The sequence below is a fragment of the Balaenoptera musculus genome, chromosome 2 (genome assembly GCF_009873245.2).
Source record: "Balaenoptera musculus isolate JJ_BM4_2016_0621 chromosome 2, mBalMus1.pri.v3, whole genome shotgun sequence".
Lineage (NCBI taxonomy): Eukaryota > Metazoa > Chordata > Mammalia > Artiodactyla > Balaenopteridae > Balaenoptera > Balaenoptera musculus.
The window spans coordinates 112372576-112392157 of NC_045786.1; the positions used below are offsets into that span (position 1 = coordinate 112372576).

The 19582-nt window shown below is 35.1% G+C and overlaps 1 protein-coding gene across 3 annotated transcripts in view; it reads left to right on the forward strand.

The window, feature by feature from the left end:
• SRP54 (signal recognition particle 54) overlaps nt 1-19582 on the forward strand; it is a 43871-nt gene that overhangs the window by 904 nt on the left and 23385 nt on the right. Inside the window, exons 2-9 of one of the 3 annotated variants that reach the window (XM_036842871.1) lie at nt 664-777; nt 4507-4643; nt 8780-8890; nt 11140-11231; nt 12203-12287; nt 16159-16263; nt 17065-17131; nt 17210-17267. In XM_036842871.1, coding sequence (XP_036698766.1) covers nt 8813-8890; nt 11140-11231; nt 12203-12287; nt 16159-16263; nt 17065-17131; nt 17210-17267 — 485 coding nt within the window. In that variant the 5' untranslated portion in view covers nt 664-777; nt 4507-4643; nt 8780-8812. The remainder of the gene's footprint in view (nt 1-663; nt 778-4506; nt 4644-8779; nt 8891-11139; nt 11232-12202; nt 12288-16158; nt 16264-17064; nt 17132-17209; nt 17268-19582) is intronic. The other 2 variants (XM_036842870.1, XM_036842872.1) reach the window with 2 other exon arrangements.

The window sequence follows — 19582 nt, forward strand, 5'->3', positions numbered from 1 at the left end:
ATTTAGATGTGGCTACTTCTCCGAAAATCTTTTGACTTGTACCAGATTTTATTTTTCCATGTTAACTTGTGCCTAATTAACACATTGTTCCGCCTATAGTAGGCTTTCAAAAATGAATAAGGGATACCAGTTCAGTGCCATTGACGACTTAAAGTATACTGATGGCTCTTTCCGTAGCATTTGGTGCTGCTAACCATTTCTTGAAGCTCTTTCGCCTATTGGCGTTCTGGATGCTATTATCACCTAGTTCTTTAATATGTTTCATTCAACAAAATATTTACTCATTCTTAGCTATAGTGATACAGAAATTAATGACACGAACCCTGGCATTGAAGAGCTAACAGTACGGTGAGAAAGAGGCACATAAATAAATATACATTACACCAAGATGAGTAATGAGAAATTCTAGTAAGGCATAAAGAGCCATGAGAGCTATGGGAACACAGATGAGAGTGTGCTACTTAGGAGATTTGTGACCCTGAGCAAGTTGTTTTTCTGATCTAGCCTCAGTTTCCTCATCTACCTAATAAGCTTAGTATGAGGATGAAAGATTAGGTAAGATGTTTGGTACAGTGCCTAGAATACAGCAGTGGTGGTGCCAAAGGGGAGGGGAAATATTTCCCTCAAACCTCTTTCCTTTGATTTTTTGATCTGATCAATTAGTATTTTCCAACCGAATGTGAAGTACTGTGCGAAAACATCTTCAAGCCCTCCTTCAAAGACATTACTCCTGTAACTCCACCTGTCTGGAAATTCTGGACCTGCCACTGGAATACAGTAAGATACCCATTAAGTGGTCACTTTTCTTTGTTTTCAATTGATTTGCTTCTGAATGCCTTCGGAGAGGGAAAGGGAATTAGTAAAAGCTTCTATCCTTTTGATTATTCTCAGTCTTCGTTGACTCTCTCCTTTTGGTTGGCCCTTCACCATGGCTCTAACCCAAATGCTCTCCTTGAGAGCTCTCATCTACTTCCATGGTATTATCCTTGTATGCCAACCATTTCCACATCTTTTTCTCTAGCCTCTGTTTCATGAAATAGTTCTTTAGTTTCTGCAAATTCAATAGGTCTAAAACCAAACTCACTCTCTCCACCTTCCTTTTTTTCCCTTTTTAAATGACATACGTCCTACACACAAAAGTGCATAAAAGCAGGGATTCCTAGTGTACCTTTGAGTTTTGGCCCCATGTTTCTAGTTAATTTTGTGATATTTGTTTGTTCAGTTTTAAAAAGGATAATAAAATGAGCACTCAATTTCCAACCTAGTAGAAGAACATTACAAATAACCTTTAAAGCCCCTTGAATCTTTTCTCTGTTAACTCTTTAACTTTCAACCCAGTTCTCTTTTTGCCTTCCATTCATTGGTTAATGGCATCACTAGCCACCTGGTTAGTCAAACTAGAGGCCTTAGAGTCATTTTTGCCTCTGTTTCTCCTTCATTCTCCATAACCATTTGGTCATTAGGTCCTATAAATTCTGCTTTATGGTTAGCCCTTGGCTTGAGCCCCTTCCCCTCATGTTCTTCAAGCCCACATCTCTTGAATAGACTTTTGGAGTATGCTTAGTGTATGTAGTCTCCTTGCTCTCCCTTCAATGCATTTGCTACATTGTCTCTAATTTTTAAATTATAGAACAGGTTTTTCATTCTCTTGTTTCCCTTGAGGAGTGTTGCTTCATGCAGTGATTATTAACCCTGGCTGCACATCAGTATAGCCAGTGAAGTGTTTCAAAACGTAGATGGCTTGTTTTGCTCTCCTAATCATGAATTTAGATGAGGCCACTTCCCCCATAATCTTGTGATGTTACCATCCCTAGAAATTGTGATTGAGTATTTAATTTTTAGCTGACAGGTGTTAGCTGAATGTCACTGAAATTACCCATCGCTTGAGCATATGCCTCATCCCTCCTCATCCATATTTTCAGTCTGTGTTCTTTCCAACTTCAAGGCAAACTATTTCCAAGGAATTCTTTTGACTTTGTTTTAATTTCCCTCTTGGTAACAGTTTACATAAAGATTCTTTTTATGAAGGACTTGACAGCCAAAAAGTATCTTAAAGAATTGATTCCCATTGTTTTTTGAGTTATTACCCATTGTTGCTTATTGAATTTTTGGTATACCTTTTATATTAAAATGAGTTTTAAATTCAAAAACAGAATTATTTTAATAAAGGGAATATTTCCTGATACTACTTTGGTGCAAAATAAGGCAGGGAAGTCAGTGGTGGTATGATGCATAATTTATCTTCTGAAATTAACAGAGGAGTCTTGTCTTTGTTAACTTGATGTAATTTATTGATTTGGAGTTAGAACTTTTCTCATGCTGGTACAATTCCTGGAGCACATAGTAGGTGTTTAATGAGTGACTAAAATGAATAAGTCACAACTCCATCTCAACCTCTAGTATAATATCATTCTAATTCTCACAGAGCATTTTGAAAAGTAATTAATTTTCCCCTTAACAAAAAATAATACTCTTAGTCATTACCAAAAACTTGAAAATTGCAAAAAGATATAAATTAGAAAATAAAAATTACTAGTTATTCACCATCCAGAGATGACAAATATTATTATTTTCTAAAAGTTTTACTGAAATAAAATTAACATACCATACAGCTCACCTAAAGGGTACAATTCATTGTCTTTAGTGTATTTGCAGAGCTGTACAACCATCACCACCATCAATTTTAGAACATTTTCATCACTCCATGAAGAAGCCCCATACCCACTAACACTCACTCCTCATTTTCCGCCGTTTCCCAGGCCCTAAGCAACTATTAATCCACTTTCTTTCTTTACAGATTTTTCTCTTCCGGGCATTTCATATAAGTAGAATCATGTATATTCTTTTGTCACTGGTTTCTTTCATTTAGCATAACGCTTTCAAGATTCATCCATGTTGCAGCATGTGTCAGTACTTCATCTCTTTTTATTATCAAATAATATTCCATTTGGTGGGTATACCACATTTTATTTATCCACTCATCAGTTGAGGGATATTTGGCTTTTTTTCACTTTTTGGCTAGTATGAATGATATTGCTAATGACCATTCAAGTACAATTCTTTGTGTGAATGTGTGTCTTCCTTTTTCTCACATGTACCTAGGAGTGGAATTGCTGGGTCATATAGTAACTCTGCGTTTAAAATTTTGAGGAATTGCCAGACTTCCAAAGGGCTGTACCATTTTACATTCCCACCAGCAGTGTATGAGGGTCTGATTTCTCCATGTTCTCACCAACAGTTGTTATTATAGCTATCTCAGTGTGGGTCAAGTGGTATCTGATTGTGCCTTTGATTTACATTTCCTTCGTGGCTAATGCCATTTTTTGGATATTAGTTTATACAAGATACGATATATGCAGTTTTGTAATCTGACTTTTGCATATAAGCATATTTTTAGCATTAGCAAGAATATTTACAAAAGATTTTCCCTCATTTCTTCTTTCCTCTTCATTCTCCCCAAACCATAATTCTTATGAAAATTTGCCTAAATTATATGCATAAAAAATAAAATCTATAGGAATGTATTCCAGAGTATTATTGGTGGTTATCAGGGGACAAAAGAGGGGGTAGGGTTAGGGGAATTATATTTCTACCTTTAATGTTTCTGTAATGTTTGAATTTTTATAACAAATGTGTATCCTCTTGTAATCACAAAACATAAAAGTGACTTATTTCTTTAGAGGACTAAGTATATTCAGAATGAAAAAATATTCCTAAATTTAAAGTCATTAACATTATATTAGTTATTCAGATATAATCATTTTACCAAATAAAATAACAATAGGCCACTTTATTAAATAGTTTACTTTTCTATGGTTCTAGACTATGAATACATATGCTATGCAGAATTTTAAAAAATACATATATATATACACATATATATATATATTTAATATTATAGTCAGGAAAGCAAGTATTGGTTTGGGCTATTGACTAGTTTATAGAAAAGTATATAATATAGAAGTCATTTTTCTAAAGATATTTACTAATAATAGTATATTTGTATATTTAGTTCTTTAGTCTAATATTGATCCAATAAGTTAGTCATTGACTAGGGCTTAGAAGAACTTTTTAATAGGCATTTTCATTATAATAAGATTTGGAATCTCTGATCATTAGGATCTGTTTATATAATCTCAGATCAGGCAAGGTTCTGGCAGGATTATTTTTAACTGCTTATGTAGAGAAAAGTGGCTGTTTGGACACTCCAGCTTCTATTGAATAATAACCAGGTACATGTAATTCGCACTAAATGTTAAGTATTCTGGGGGAGTGATTGCTGGGTAGTGGGACAGTCACTTTAGTAGTGTTCAGAAAATTTCCAGTTTACTCACACTTCAGTTAACGTTATAGGGAGAGCCAATTGATATCATTCAAGAAAAGAAGGAAAATAATAGTTAATATACTGTGCACTTGCAGGCAGTTTTATACATATTGTCTCATTTAATCCTCACAACAACCTTTCAGGGTAACTACCTTGATAATGGTATTATCTCCATTTTGCAGGTGAGGAAAGTGAGGCTCAGAAAGATTAAGTAACTTGCCCAAAGTAACCCAGCCAGTGTGTAACAGAGCTGGGATTTGAATCCAAGTCTGTCAGGCTCCAAAGCCCATGCTCTTTCCAGTACTTCACACTGCAGCAGGTAAGTATGATACTTGGCCCTGTACTTGCCTTATTTAGGGCACCCCAAACGTGAGACTGTTTCCATCACCTCACAATCCAACTCTTAGCCAGACTCTGTTAGAAGAACATGTGATGGGCCAAGATCAGTCCTTGCACATCCTGATTGCAGTGGTACTTATCAGTTCTTTCTGGACATTGCAATTATTACTCTTCCATGAAGAGGAATGTGCATCTTTGCTTTCAAAATATGACTTCCTTTCTTGTAGTATAGCAGCAAAATTCATCCCAGGAGTTTGCCAGCAGGCGTATTCAACCGTATCGTCTAAAGCATCCATCATTCATACTCTAGGACCTAAGGCTCTGTATCCAAGGGACTGTAGGAAGTCATTATGCTTTTTTTGTAGGGAATGGCTGTTCCATTCCTTCACCTGCTTGTATGGTAAAATTGTTGTGAGGGTGGAATGAGATAATAGATGTTAAACTATATGAAGTACTATATAGTAATCCCTTACCTTTCCAACAGCCCCATCCATCTAAGTAGAGATTCTTTTGTGAAACTCTAGTACAGGTATACACATAATTATTTCTATAAATCTTTTTAGTTAGCAGAGAGAATTTTGAGTGAGGGTGCTTAAATAGTAAATTATTCCAATTTGAGATATAGGGTTAGCTATTAACATTAAAAAAGATATTTTGTATTTTAGTGTGCATATTAGAACAAGGCGAAGTTAATTTTTAAGAATCTTGTTGGAAATTCTGAAAAGTTATAATAAATAAGGCAAATGAATACTAATTGTACAATATCAATTATCTAGGTCATTGATTTTTTTTTTGATTTGTCATGTTATCTTCATTGGTTTATTTTAGTGGTCTTTTGAGAGAGATTTGTAAGGCCTTTCATGACTTTGGTTCCCTAGTCTTGCTTTTTCCCTAAGGTCTTAAATACATCATTCATCCATAAGGTTAATTTTTACTAAAGGCTTACTACATAGGCTGAAGATAAATGAAGCAGTGAGCCACGGAAGAGAGCAAAAGAGGCAAAAATCCCTGCCCTCGTGCAACTTAACGTTTCAGTTGAGGGAGCTAGACTGCAAATAATATACAGTTGACCCTTGACGACAAGGGTTTGAACTGCGTGGGTAGCCTGATGTGCAGAGTTTTTTCAATATAGTACCTGTATTTTCATTTTACAGACTTTTAAATTAAGTGTGGGGATAAGTTTGTGTTCAATTAGAGATCACAATATGTGGAATCATAAGAACTAGGGTTTGAGTCAATTCTATCCAAACTGTTTCAGCTTCCTGCCTTTGGGTGAGTCAGTTTCTTTGTTTTTGAGGCACAGATAGCAGTGCGTGGATTTTCTGTGGAAGGGGTCAGTGCCACTAAACTCCCTTTGTTCAAGGGTTAGCGGTAAGTAAATCATGTTAGTTGGTAAGAAAACAATGAGAGAAAATGAAGAGAAGGGAGGCTGCAGTTTTAAACAAGTGATGAGGGAAGGCCTCATTGAGAAGTTGCATCTGGACAGCAGCAGTCCGACAGAGATGAGGGAGGGAGCCATATTGTTAACCAGAGGATGAGCATGCCAGCTGGTGCTAAGGCCCTGAGGTGGAAATGCGTAGCAACAGCAGCAAGTGACAGAATCCTCGGGGAGGGTGAGGAGAGGGCCTTATAGTCCATTCTGAGGACTTCACCTCTGTGTGAAATGGGAAGTCGTTGAGGTTTTGGACGGAATTTTAATACCAGAGTTTTCAGAAACACATCCTTGGAAATTGCAGGGGAAACACTGTATTAATAAAAGGTATTATTAGATATTATTCCCTTACTGAAGTGTAGGTTTTTGTAATCAGGCAAATATATTTTTAAAATATGCTACCAATAAGTACTTACGTAGGAAAACTGTATTGGAAAACTTCACAGAATTTTTTTAATTTTTAATTTAAAAGAGCCAGTCAACATGGGAAGATAAGAGTTAACTAGTGTAGCTTTTTAAAATGGAGGATGAAAAAATAAATAAATAAAATGGAGGATGATCTGTTTATGACATGAACTCTAAAAAAGCTAATTGTGGTGTCATAATTAGGATTATATTACTCCTGGTAATGCAATGGTAAAGGAGATAAACTGAAACATCTATCAGATAACTGAATCTTATCTCTTACCTGAAGAATATTTACTTATGCGATAATAATTTGGTATAATGAGTATGGAATAAGAAGTTAAAAGTTCTGGATTTTTTCTATGAAGTGGTTGCTCTTCCAGCTTAAGTAACCATGTAATTGTAAAAAAAAGAAAATTATGGTAAGTACATCTTTTCAGTTCCATCAGGTATTGGTAATAAGTTTTTAGGTTATAATTTACCAAATTTTACCTGAATGGAAGTGTAGTGTTTAATGTAGAGCTCAACCTGGAATATCTCTTTGCCAGTGATAGGTCCTTGAGTGTCTTTTCCCTTCCTGCCTCTTTTGGCTCCCCTCATCTTTCCACTTCCTCTATGTTGAATGAGTCAGCTCTTTTGTCCTCCTGTATCTATTATTTTTAATCTTCTGTTTACTCTATAGATAGGATCTAGTCTAGGTAATCTTGGTTGACTAAATTAGACCAATTAGCTTGGAAGAGTTACCAAAACAGCTGTTTTGAACACTGAACTTTTCTGCCAGTATTGTTTATATTTCTTAACCTGGTTTTCAGAGCCCTTTACAACCTGTATTTCCTTCTAACTATGTGGCCCTCTGTCCTGATGAGAATGTTTTATTTACTGTCTTCAAAATAGTACTCAATAATCTATAAGTAAAATGTATATATAAAATATGAATATGTCCCAGGCTTTTCCCTGTCTCCATTTCTGCTTATGCCATTTCACCTTCTTCAAACTCCCTTTTGTCCTTTTCTCCACCTATCCAACTACTACCCTATTTCAGGATCAAATTCATGTTCAACCTTCTCAATAAGGCCTGTTCTGTCTACTTGAGCTTATTTTTTTCTCCTTTGAATTTTTACAGAAATATTCATTGGCAGTTGACCATAAAATTTTATTGCTAGTTTGAACTACTACTTTTCTGGTGTTAGTCAAGGTTCTCCACGGAAACAGAACCAATAGGATATGTGCACACACACACACACACACATAAAAAGAGATGTGTTATAAGGAATTGACTCACATGATCATGGAGGCTGATGAGTCCTAAGATCCACAGGGTGACTTGGCAAGCTAGAGACCCAGGAGAGCTAAGCCGATGGTGTATTTCTAGTCGGCAGTTTGACAGGCTTGAGACGCAGGAAGAGCTGATGTTTCAATTTGAGTCTGAAGGCAGACGAAAGCCTATGTCCCATTGAGAAGGCAGTCAGGCAGAGGAATTCCTAGATTCACTTTATTTTGCTGCTCATTCATGTGCCTTGTCTTGCTAGCTAGTAGGTAAGCAACTTGAGGGCAGGAAATACCAGTCATATTTGCTTGCTTACCATCCATGAATCCTTGCATCCTGACTTACATGTAATAGGTACATCTACCTATTCTATAAAACCGTAACATTTTAGAGCTGGAAGGGGCCTTGGAGGTTATCTTGTTTTAGAGTTGGGGAATCAAGAACAGCTTTTTAATAATACACCTCTTTCCTTAGTTTTTAGAAGAATGAAATGAGATAATGCAATGTGCATGAAAAGTTAAGTGATCTACTAATTTTAAAACTTTTTTTTTTTTCACTTAGAGCATAAATCAAAATAGTTGTCCTTTAATTAGACAGTATTCCTGGGTGGAGATTTCACCTTTTTCTTTGTCTTTCTCACCCTTTTTTTCATTTAAAAATGTATATAATATAACACATCAGTCAGTTATTCATATTTACAAGTATGTCCAAAATGAATATGTTTAATTTGAGATGTCATCATTTCTTCAAAGCATATTATCTGACATGTTAAATTTGCTGATTCATACAGAATATTCCAGTTAGGTATTCAAATATAAGGCATCATAACCAAGTGGTAGCTTCAGCTTCTGGACCTGACAGTATTGAAGATGCAGGTTGAGGCTATAGAAGTTGAAGTTACAGTATGTAAACACTAGAGTACTTTAATTTGAATTTACTCTTCTTTAGAAGTCTTCAGTTATGGGAACTGGTGTTGATTGTTTTTAGATGTTTTAATTTTTTTCCTTCCTAGAGTTTCTTGTAATCACGTCTTAAAGCCTTCAGGATGGTACTAGCAGACCTTGGAAGAAAAATAACATCAGCATTACGCTCATTGAGCAATGCCACCATTATCAATGAAGAGGTATGTAAAATATGTAAAATACATGTGATTGTACATCATCACTAGCATTGGAGATGGATGATTACTAATCTCTGTGTAAATACCAGTAGATAAAACCCAGAAATGGATACACTAGGTAGCGTTTTTTATTGAGAAATCAACTATCTTAATTTCAACTTTCAGTAATGAATTACCCCCCAAAAAACAAAACAAAAACCACCTTAACTTACATGTAATAATGACGTACCTTTTATATTTTGAAAATGGCTGAGACCTGGAAATATACTTTTGCTTTCTCTCTTGACGTAGGCCTAAAACTTTAGTACCCTGCTTCTTCCTTCTTGGCTAGGCATGCATGTACCTGACCTTCTCTCCTTGACTTTTATTTAGCATTCTTATGAAAGGCTAGTATTTCCATCTTGGCTACTTTGATTCATTTCCTCTGTAATCCTCATTCAGTTTTTTGGAAATTTTGTAAGCTGACTCCTTATATGGTATCTGAAATTCTTTTCCTCCAGGTTTTATTATTTTAAGTTTAAGGTATTTCTTTCTCCCATTTTTTTCTCCACACATTGTATCTTAATGGTTTGTCAACTGAAAAAAGATTATAGTATACTTTATATTTTGTGGTACCAATGGGAAAGTACTGAATTTGGTTTTAGAAGACCTTGTTTAACATCCCACTAAACAAATGGTAGAGATTTGAGCAAGTCAGCTTCAGATTTCTTAATGTATAAAATGAGAAAATAGCATTTACCTTTCAAGATGATTTTAAGGATCAAATGAAATAATAGATAAAAAGTACTTTCTAACTTGGAGGTTTGAAAAAATTCTAAGATAGAATTTGATATCAACACTTTAATAAGCTAATGGAATTAAATAATTTGGGGACCATCTTTGAGTTCGGCTAGTCCAGACTCTCATTTAACAGCAACGGAAAGTCAGTTTCACGTGTTTATTTATTGGAAGAACCAGGGTTAGAATCTTTTTTCTAATTCCTGTTTTTCTAATTTCCCTAATTCCAAGGCTTTTTCTAATAATTATTATTAAGTAATAAATCATAACTTAAACCATTGTTTAGCCTTTGAAATTCTGAACAAATAAAATAACAGATTTCCAAACAATTTTCCCTGTTGCATAACCCTTATGCTGTTTGTGTTTATGGTAGGAAAAAAAAAAAAAAAAAGAAACCAGGGAGAAGAGGTTGGTGGGAAGTAAAATAACAGATGTTGCTTGAATTGGCAGTTTCTCTGTTCTTGGTGCTGTGCTACTAGGGAATTAACAAGGAGAAATCCGTCTAATGAGAGATCAGTTCCATTTTTATCAATCCCTTTAATGAGGGATAGAGAAATCTGACAAGCCGCTGTATGACATATGACCGAAGTTGATGATGAGAATTCATTCAAGAAGTAATTGAGGGCCTACATTTTTGCAAACATTTTTGCTGGCACCAGAACTATAGCAGTAAACAAAGTAGACTAAAATTCCTGTCCTCATGGAGCTTACATTCTAATCTGTAAACACTTATTTCCATGAGCAGCTAAGGGGTTATCTTTTTTAGAGATTTTATAGCTTGTGACCATTTAACCACAGTGCCTTGCACCTCAACAAATATGTGATGATAGTGAGTTATTAATGGAGGATAGTTTCCTTTTCAACTTTGTTCCTCTGAGTGGAAGTAGTAAGGCTGCTAGGTCAGACTGAGTCATTTTCTTTTGTCACATTTTTTGTCACATTTTCCTCCATGATAGTCCATGATAGCAGCTGTTGTGAATATACAGTGCTGCATATCAGCAACAGGAATTCAATGACATAGAAAACGTCAATGGCAACATGTATTGTGTAGTAACTTTTTGACTTGTATATTGTCTTTACTATTATTACTTTAACGTAGGGATAAAATTGTGACGGTTAATACCTGGTTGAATAAAACGAAATGGAATGTCTTTTTTTTTGGCCATGCTGCATGGCTTGCGGGATCTTAGTTCCCCTACCAAGGATTGAACCCTTGCCCCCTGCAGTGGAAGCTCAGAGTCCTAACCACTGGACCATCAGGGAATTCCCTGAAATGTCTTATTTTGACAAAATGACTAGACATTTAATAAGATTCTCTCTCGAAGACTAACTGAGAACCTTTCCGCCCCCCAATGGTGTAGTATTGTTTTTATTAATATTAAGTTATGGTAGTATATGATTACTGGTCAATCATTGTTTTTGTATGGTTGAAATGATACACTGGGCATTTTAAGTTTTTATTTATTTATTTGCAGGTGTTAAATGCTATGCTAAAAGAAGTATGTACAGCATTATTGGAAGCAGATGTTAATATTAAACTAGTGAAGCAACTAAGAGAAAATGTAAAGTAAGTTAAATTAATCAAGTAAAAAACAGGCAAAACTAAATATAGTTTACTGGGATGAGGAGCTAACTAGAAAAGTCTGCTATATTTTGAAATGTTTTTGCTATACAGCACTGGGAAATAACAGAACTCATATGTTGGAAGACTTTGTTTATAGTGCATTTCCATTATGATGGTTCAGAGAATAAACTACATGTGGCTTTCATTTAATTATGGATTTCTTTCCATTCTACTACTCCTTTATCTGAATGGATTCAATCGTATACTGTATAGTATTTTAATAGAAAAGCCTGTTAACAATTTAGATTCATCATAGAAAAGTGGTGCCATTTTAATCCTCTTCAGACTAAAGATGACATTAATCAGCCTCCTTCATTATTGGAGAATTGTATTCTTTTTTGTCCCCTTTTGGTTTCTCTGTCCATATTTGAATAAAGGAGTAACGTGTGTGGTCTCAGTAATTGTGGTAATTGGGAGGGGCACTGACTGGGACAGGGCACATAGAATAATTGAGAGCACCTCAACTAGCTGCTTGAATCCTAGCCCTTGTTGTGCTCAGGCCATCCCTCCTTTTCATATTGTCAGACTGTGTACTAAATAGAGAACTACTAGCATTTAAGCATTTAGACTACAGGAAGTAGTCTTATTTTCTGCTAGGTGTGAACATGTATAAATTCTGTATGCTGCCAGAAAAATAAAATCAATACTTTACAGTAATATGAGGACAAATTAATACTTAGACTTTCAAAAGAAAGCCTTGAAAAACTAGCAAAAGTCTTGCATCTAATATTTTATGGTAAATTCTTTATGGTATGGACTTATGACTCTGTAGTAATTGTATGCATGTTAATTAGAAGACTATTAATATGGATGATTGAATATTCTTACATTCTTTGGGGCAAAAGCTAATTTTGTTTTTAGAGTGTCTTAACTGACTTTTCCCCCTTCTACCCTCAAAAACCATCATCATGAAGGTCTGCAATTGATCTTGAAGAGATGGCATCTGGTCTTAACAAAAGGAAAATGATTCAGCATGCAGTATTTAAAGAACTTGTGAAGGTAAAAGTATATCTAGGTTGTGCCGTGATTTTCTGTAGACTCACTACATTAGCACTGCAAACAGTAATACTGTTTCAGAATACTTTTTTGTGTTTTTATAGAATATCTATCTGTATTAAAAATATTAATTGAAGGATTATTAACTTTTCTGAAGTGGCTTATTTTTATCATAGGCTTTCCTGAATGCAAAATTCTGAGTACAGGTGTGAAGGCCAGTATTATTCCTGCAAAAAAATGCCAAAGCCAAGTTACAAAAAGTAAAACTTCACTATATATTAATTGATGGAAGAGCCTCTCTGAGTTTATCCTCTTTTAATATCAAGTTTTGCCTATTGAGCGTCCTGCTTTTGTACAGAAAGTCACTCTTGGCAAGAGTTCTTTTCTACACTTTCATTGTGTCAAAAATTCCCTTTGAAAAGATCAGATATCCCTATTCTTGCCTAGATTTTAGGCAATTTTGAATTAGTGAAGTTTTATTTTGCAAGTTGTAAATATAGCCTGTTGCCCTGTTCCACATTAGAATTGATATTGCTGCTGCTGTTGTGAAAATTATGATGAGAGTCTTAGAGCTTTAGAAAATATGTTTGAGCCCAGTCGTAGGGGAAAAAAAGAAAGGACGTAAAAAAAATTTTTTAAGAGCAACAAGTATCTGCTAGTGGTCTCGAGTATTTTTCCCTATATTGTGTGAATAGTTTCACTTAACTCCTTTGGTTCTAGCAGAGCTGATTGGTACTTTGAGAAAGTCTAGTACCTCGGATGGTTGTGTCATTTCAGTTTAGTCCTGTAGACTAATTAATTTAAAAAGAAATTCAGGAACTTCCCTGGTGGCACAGTGGTTAAGAATCCGCCTGCCAATGCAGGGACACGGGTTTGAGCCCTGGTCTGGGAAGATCCCACATGCCGCGGGGCAACTAAGCCCGTGAGCCACAGCTACTGAGCCTGTGCTTTAGAGCCCACGAGCCACAACTACTGAGCCTATGTGCCACAACTACTGAAGCCCACGTGCCTGGAGCCCGTGCTCTGCAATGAGAGAAGCCACTGCAATGAGAAGCCCGCGCACCCCAGGGAAGAGTAGCCCCTGGTCGCCTCAACTAGAGAAAGCCCGCACGCAGCAACGAAGACCCAGCGCAGCCAAAAATAAATAAATATATTTATTAAAAAAAAAAAAAAAAAGAAATTCAGAACCTAAAAGAGGTCAGGAAATTTATCCAGTTTTCCTTCTCAGTTTGTGGTTGAGAAAAGTAAGACAGTTAGTGGTAGACCCAGGTCTGATCTCCAAACTCCTCACAATATTTCCAGATTACTTTTAATCTAACACCTGAGGTCAGCACAGGGTGAGTGAACATTTTTATTTTTAGGGGTTGGAATCTTTAGGCAATTCTGGAGCATCAAGTGCTTTGTTAAGATGGCTTTACGGAGTACCTACTTTATTCCAGGCAGTATGCCAAATACTGCTGATAACAAAGATGAAAAAGACTTGACCTTATACTCAGAAGCTCATGGTCTAGGACAGTGGTGTACAAAGCAAGGACAAAACTGTTTTCATAATAACACTAAGACATTATTTGCGGTTTTTCAGCCTTCTTTACTGCAAAAGCAATGGTGGGTAAAACCACTGGGTAAAACTCCCTAGCATGAATCAAGGCAGTGGTACCAAACTATACTAGTAGTCATTGAACTCTTTCCTCCCACACACTTGTGGTGAAAAAAAAAAAAAAATGCCAGTTTCATTTAAGAATGTCTTTGATGGAGCAGTAGAGATTATTAGTAGTATTAAATTTTGACCCTTGAATACACATGTGTTTGTAAGATTTTGTGTGATGAAATGGGAAGTATGCAGAAAGCCCTGTTGCTGTGTACTGAAATTTGATGGTTGTCTTGAGGAAAGCAAATGTATAATTGTTTGATTGCAAGCTGAGCTAGCCACTTCTTTCATAGAACGCCATTTTTACATGAATGAACAACAGACATAATCTGTGGTTATTTAGACTTGGGCCTTTGGCAGATATTTTCTCCAAAGTAAATAAAGTGAGCTTGTTACTTTAAGGCAAATAACTAACAGTATTGTAGCCAGTGATGAAATTCCAGCATTCAAGTGAAAACTAGAAGCTTGAATCTCTACCATGAGTTTCACAGTGTCTCAATATTTAACTTTTCTGGTGAGATCAGTATTGATATTAATAAATAAAATGTTTTGATGTTGTATAGTGAAATGTGTCAACAATGGAAGATCTTCCTAACTGAGTGAACCAATATTCTCTAAGTGACTAATGTATGATGTTACAAAAGCATGTACCAGGATAAGATCGATTCAAAGTCCAAGACAGAATAACAGATTTTAATGTAATAGAGTATGAAAGTTCAGTACTGCTGTTCTAGGATGCAGGAGGAAGAGAAGATATATTTATTTAAACAAATCATTATTCAATAAAACTTATAGGTTGCAAATAGTGGGTTCATAGAGAGCTGAGTGATTCTGCCATGGGATGTAGAGAATGGAGGTGAATATGGGGCAGCATTAGTGTTCTGAAAGGATCTAGGAGGAAGGGCAGTGGATTTATGTTTAAGATAGATTTTGTTCATTTCAGCCCTGTGCCTGGGAGGGAGATAACAAAATGTGTTTTCTTTTCCTCCCTTTTCTACCACATGGCTTTCCTTGAAATTCACGTATAATATGGATTATGTAACCTTTATGGTATCATCTAGCATGGGCTCAGCAAATTTCTCTTAAGAACAAATAGTTTCGGCTTTGTGGGTCATATGGTCTCTGTTGCAACTACTCAGGTCTGCTGTTATAGCACAAAAGCAGTAAATGAATGGGCATGTCTGTGTTCTATTAAAACTTTATTTACACATAGTTGTAAATATGGTCTACGTCATCTGGTCCTAGGACATTAACTACTATTATGGTTTTATTATCATATCAAAGATACAGGTTTCAAGCTCTGAACAACTGACTTGGAAATGAATTATTTTTTTAAATGAACTTTAAAAATGCCTCATGCTTGTTAATTTGGGGACTGTCCATATATGTATCAATGCCTTAATTTTCCACTGATTGTCATTGTAAAATTAGTGATTATTTTTTACTAGCACTTTAAATATAATAACTTTATAGGACAGTATATCTTTGGCATTGGAGAATTTAATATTTGACTGACCTGGAAAGTCTTTCACATGTAATTTGTAATTTTGTTCATATATAAACATTTGTCAAATTGAACATGAAGATAGGTGCTGTCCCAGTATGGTAGCCACTAGTCACATGTGGTTATTGAGCACTTGTAATGTGGCTAGTCCAAATTGAGATGTGCTGTAAGTAGGAGATACACGCCAAGTTTTAAGACCTAGCATGGCAAAAGGGAATATAAAATATCTTATTAATTTTTAAATATAGATTACATGTTGAATTATAATATTTTAGATATATTGAGTTCAATAAAATATTAACATTAATATCACTTGTTTTTACTTTTTTTAATGTCACTACTAGAGATTTAAAAATTCATATGTGGCCTGCACATATATTTTATATTATATTTCTGCAGTGTTGTTGTAGGTTGCTCCTTTGGCTCAAACTTGGTCTCACATTCACACTCCAGCTTGTTCTAAAAAATATTTTGAGATCCTTACCTCTGAATTGGTTTGGGAGTATAGGCTTGCTTATGACTTCACCGTGTACTATTTTAAATTCTTAAATTTCACTACGTGTGTACAAAGGGAAATAGAGTTGTATTAGAATGGTAGGATTATGGTTGCCGCTTACGTTGAAATGTCTATAAATTACTTTTTCAAGTTAAAAGTTGTGGGGAGAGGGGTTTTGAATGTAAGCATATGTTAACCTGATTTTATTTTTGTTTTTGGTATGTAGCTTGTAGACCCTGGAGTTAAAGCATGGACACCCACTAAAGGAAAACAGAACGTGATCATGTTTGTTGGATTGCAAGGGAGTGGTAAAACGACAACATGTTCAAAGGTAAATGATACTTAATTAAAAAAACAAAGTCATGGAGAAGATACGTTTGTATAAATCAAGTTTTACGTTAAAGTCAGGATTTGTAGTATTGTTCCTTTACAATTTTGTGTTGCTTGATGTATCTATTATGTTTTTGTAATAGCTCTTTGTAGGATAAGAGCAAAGAATCCCAGAGTCTTTCTCGTGATCGCTTTTTGCAAGAATGGTAGACTTCTATATAACTATGCTATTTCTTTTACCAAAAAGACTGTTCCTGTCCTTTAAGGAGATGAGGATATGATTTTTGGAGAAGTGAACATGGAAAGTTTACCTTATCTCCTATGGCTCAAGACTCCCTTTTCACAATGTCTCACCCAGTGTAATACGTATGAATCTTCATTTTGCATATCTTTTTGCTAATTTTAAATTCATTATACCACCCCTTCCTCCGTAATTGGGTGCCTCAACTTTGTTACAAGATTTTACTTCACAAGCCTCAACTTTGTATAGTTTAGAAAGAAAAAAGGGGAAAGGATTATTTCTTAGAAGGTTATGTTATTGTTCGTTTTTAATTAACGTTAATAACATTTTTTACTATGGTCATTTGTTGCTCGATCGTTTTATATCTTTTGAATGTGACTGTGTGGCACTTAGAATTTAAGCTCTTCAGGAAATTTTCTGTATTCAGAATTTAATAATATTACTTTTAGGAGAATATGAGCAGTTTTATTTTACTCCTTAAGTAAATAACAAGTGTAAACAGAAACAATTACATGTATAATAAATTTGTATTTATTGATTTTTAAAATCTTCCTTTCCCAGTTAGCATATTACTACCAGAGGAAAGGTTGGAAGACCTGTTTGATCTGTGCAGACACGTTCAGAGCAGGTATTGTGTTGAAATTTGAAAATTGTTCTCTGAAATTTGTATTTTCAAGTTTGAGGACTCATTAACTCTATTTCTTAGGGGCTTTTGACCAACTAAAACAGAATGCAACCAAAGCGAGAATTCCATTCTATGGAAGGTGGGTTCCAGTTTTTATTTTTATACTCATGTGTCTCACCTTATCTGTCTGACTTTATTTAATGCTATCTGGTCACATTTTAATATATACTTATAAGCTTAACTCCTTTCTGGAACAAAATAGAGGTATAATTAATACATTGTTATCTTTTATTATTGTAACATGACTCTTCTGACCCAGCCTGATAGATCAGAGCAGATGTTGTTTAGTTTATAATTCTGCCTGTACTTATCATCCTGCCTTGCATGCTTTCCAGCATCCTTCTGCTTCTCTTCCAGTTGTTTAAGACCTATCTGAAGCATTCCTCCATTCAACACACTGGTGAATTCCATATTGTCTATTTCTTTAGTACATCATCTTTGAAAGTTTGTGTTTGATCATCCTAAAATGCTTTATTCTGATCATTGCTATCCTTCATTTGCTACATTACTGTTCAATTAGGTGGTTTGTATATGTTAAAATGACTAATTAAAAGAATCGAGTCAAGATTGAATTTAGAAGGACTTATATGAGGGAATAGCATTTCTTTTAATGTTATTAATATCAATATAAAAAGGTTATTAATATAGAAGGCTTAAAGAAGCTAAAATTTGAGGTAATTAAATGAATGATATCATTTTGTTGGTCTTTATTTTCTACTTTTTGGCTGGCCAAAAAAACTGGTGAACTTTAGCTATGATATGTTCTTTATTTAAATTCTTTTCCTTTTAGTGTGGTTTTTTTGTTTTGTTATGGTTTGGTTTTGGCCATGCCACATGGCTTGCAGGATCTTACTATTTCTCTGACCAGGGATTGAACCTGGGCCCTTGGCAGTGAAAGCGTGGAGTCCTAAACACTGGACCACCAAGGAATTCCCTCTTTTAGTTATTTTTTTAATGATAATTTCTAGCAAGTAGATTAAAGAATAATGTTAGGAATTTTATTTTTAGGATAAGAACTTTTTCTCACATAGATTTAAAAATCAAGGGATAATAAACAGCTCTACCTTTAGGGTTCACAATTTGCAAATGATATAATTTAGCTGATAATTACTTGAACTATCAGCCAAAGCCAGAGCATTGATTTTTAACCAGTATTCTCAGTACCGTTTATTAAATAATCTCTCCTTTGCTTATGTAAACTTTAAAAACATACTACGTATATGGAGTAAAGTATTAGCGGTCATTGTTTCCTCCAGAAGAGATGAAATGAATGGGGCTGGGGGGAGGACTTGAACTGTATCTCCAATATTAAATTTACATATTAGCATTTATTGGGGGGGGTGGTAGATATGTTTGTTATAGTATCATTCTTTTTAAAAGAAACACTATTTTAATTAAAAATTTTAAAGAAGTGAAAGCACTAACAGTTTCACTTCCCAATTATCAGCTTGTAGCATGTCCATCTGTGCTTTTTTCAGTGTCTATATAAACAAATACACAGACATACATAGATAATTTTTAACTGAAATGGACTCTTATGTGCTTTGTACCTTGATTGCTTTGGTAGTGGTTATATATGGGTTGTGTAAATTTGTCAAAGCTCGTTAAAATGAACAATTAAAATAGTGCATTTTTTGTATGTAAACGTACCACTGTACAGTTGATTAAAAATGGGATCTTATGACAAGGTAGTTATTACTCTTGGGAGGGAGTGAGGTGCTAATTATGTTGTTTTCTTGATCTGGGTGTGTTTGCTTTGTGAAAATTCACCAAGTTTATAATTGTACAGCTTTTCCACATATATGTTATACTTCATTAAAATGTTTACTTAAAAATGGGATCTTAATAATTCTGGGCAATATACTGTTTAAGATAATTCTTTTTTATGACATCATTGTATTCCATTGTATGCATGTGTATAATTAATCAATCCCCTTCTTATGAACATCTTTGATAATATTTCTTTCCACATTTGTAAGTTTTATTTTAATAGTATCTTTATCTTTTTTTTTTTTTTTTTGCATGCGTTGGGTCTTTGTTGCTGCGCATGGACTTTCTCTAGTTGCGGCGATTGGGGGCTACTTTTCGTTGTGGTGTGAGGGCGTTTCATTGCGGTGCACGGGCTTTTCATTGCGGTGGCTTCCCTTGCTGCGGAGCATGGGCTCTAGGCACATGGGCTTCAGTAGTTGTGGTTCGCAGGCTCTAGAGCGCAGGCTAAGTAGTTGTGGTACATGGGCTTAGTTGCTCTGTGGTATGTGGGATCTTCCCGGACCAGGGATAGAACCCATGTCCCCTGCATTGGCAGGTGGATTCTCAAACACTGTGCCACCAGGGAAGTCCTTCTTAATCATATTTTTAAATAGCTGGTAATGCTAATTTTTGTCGTCTTTTTCA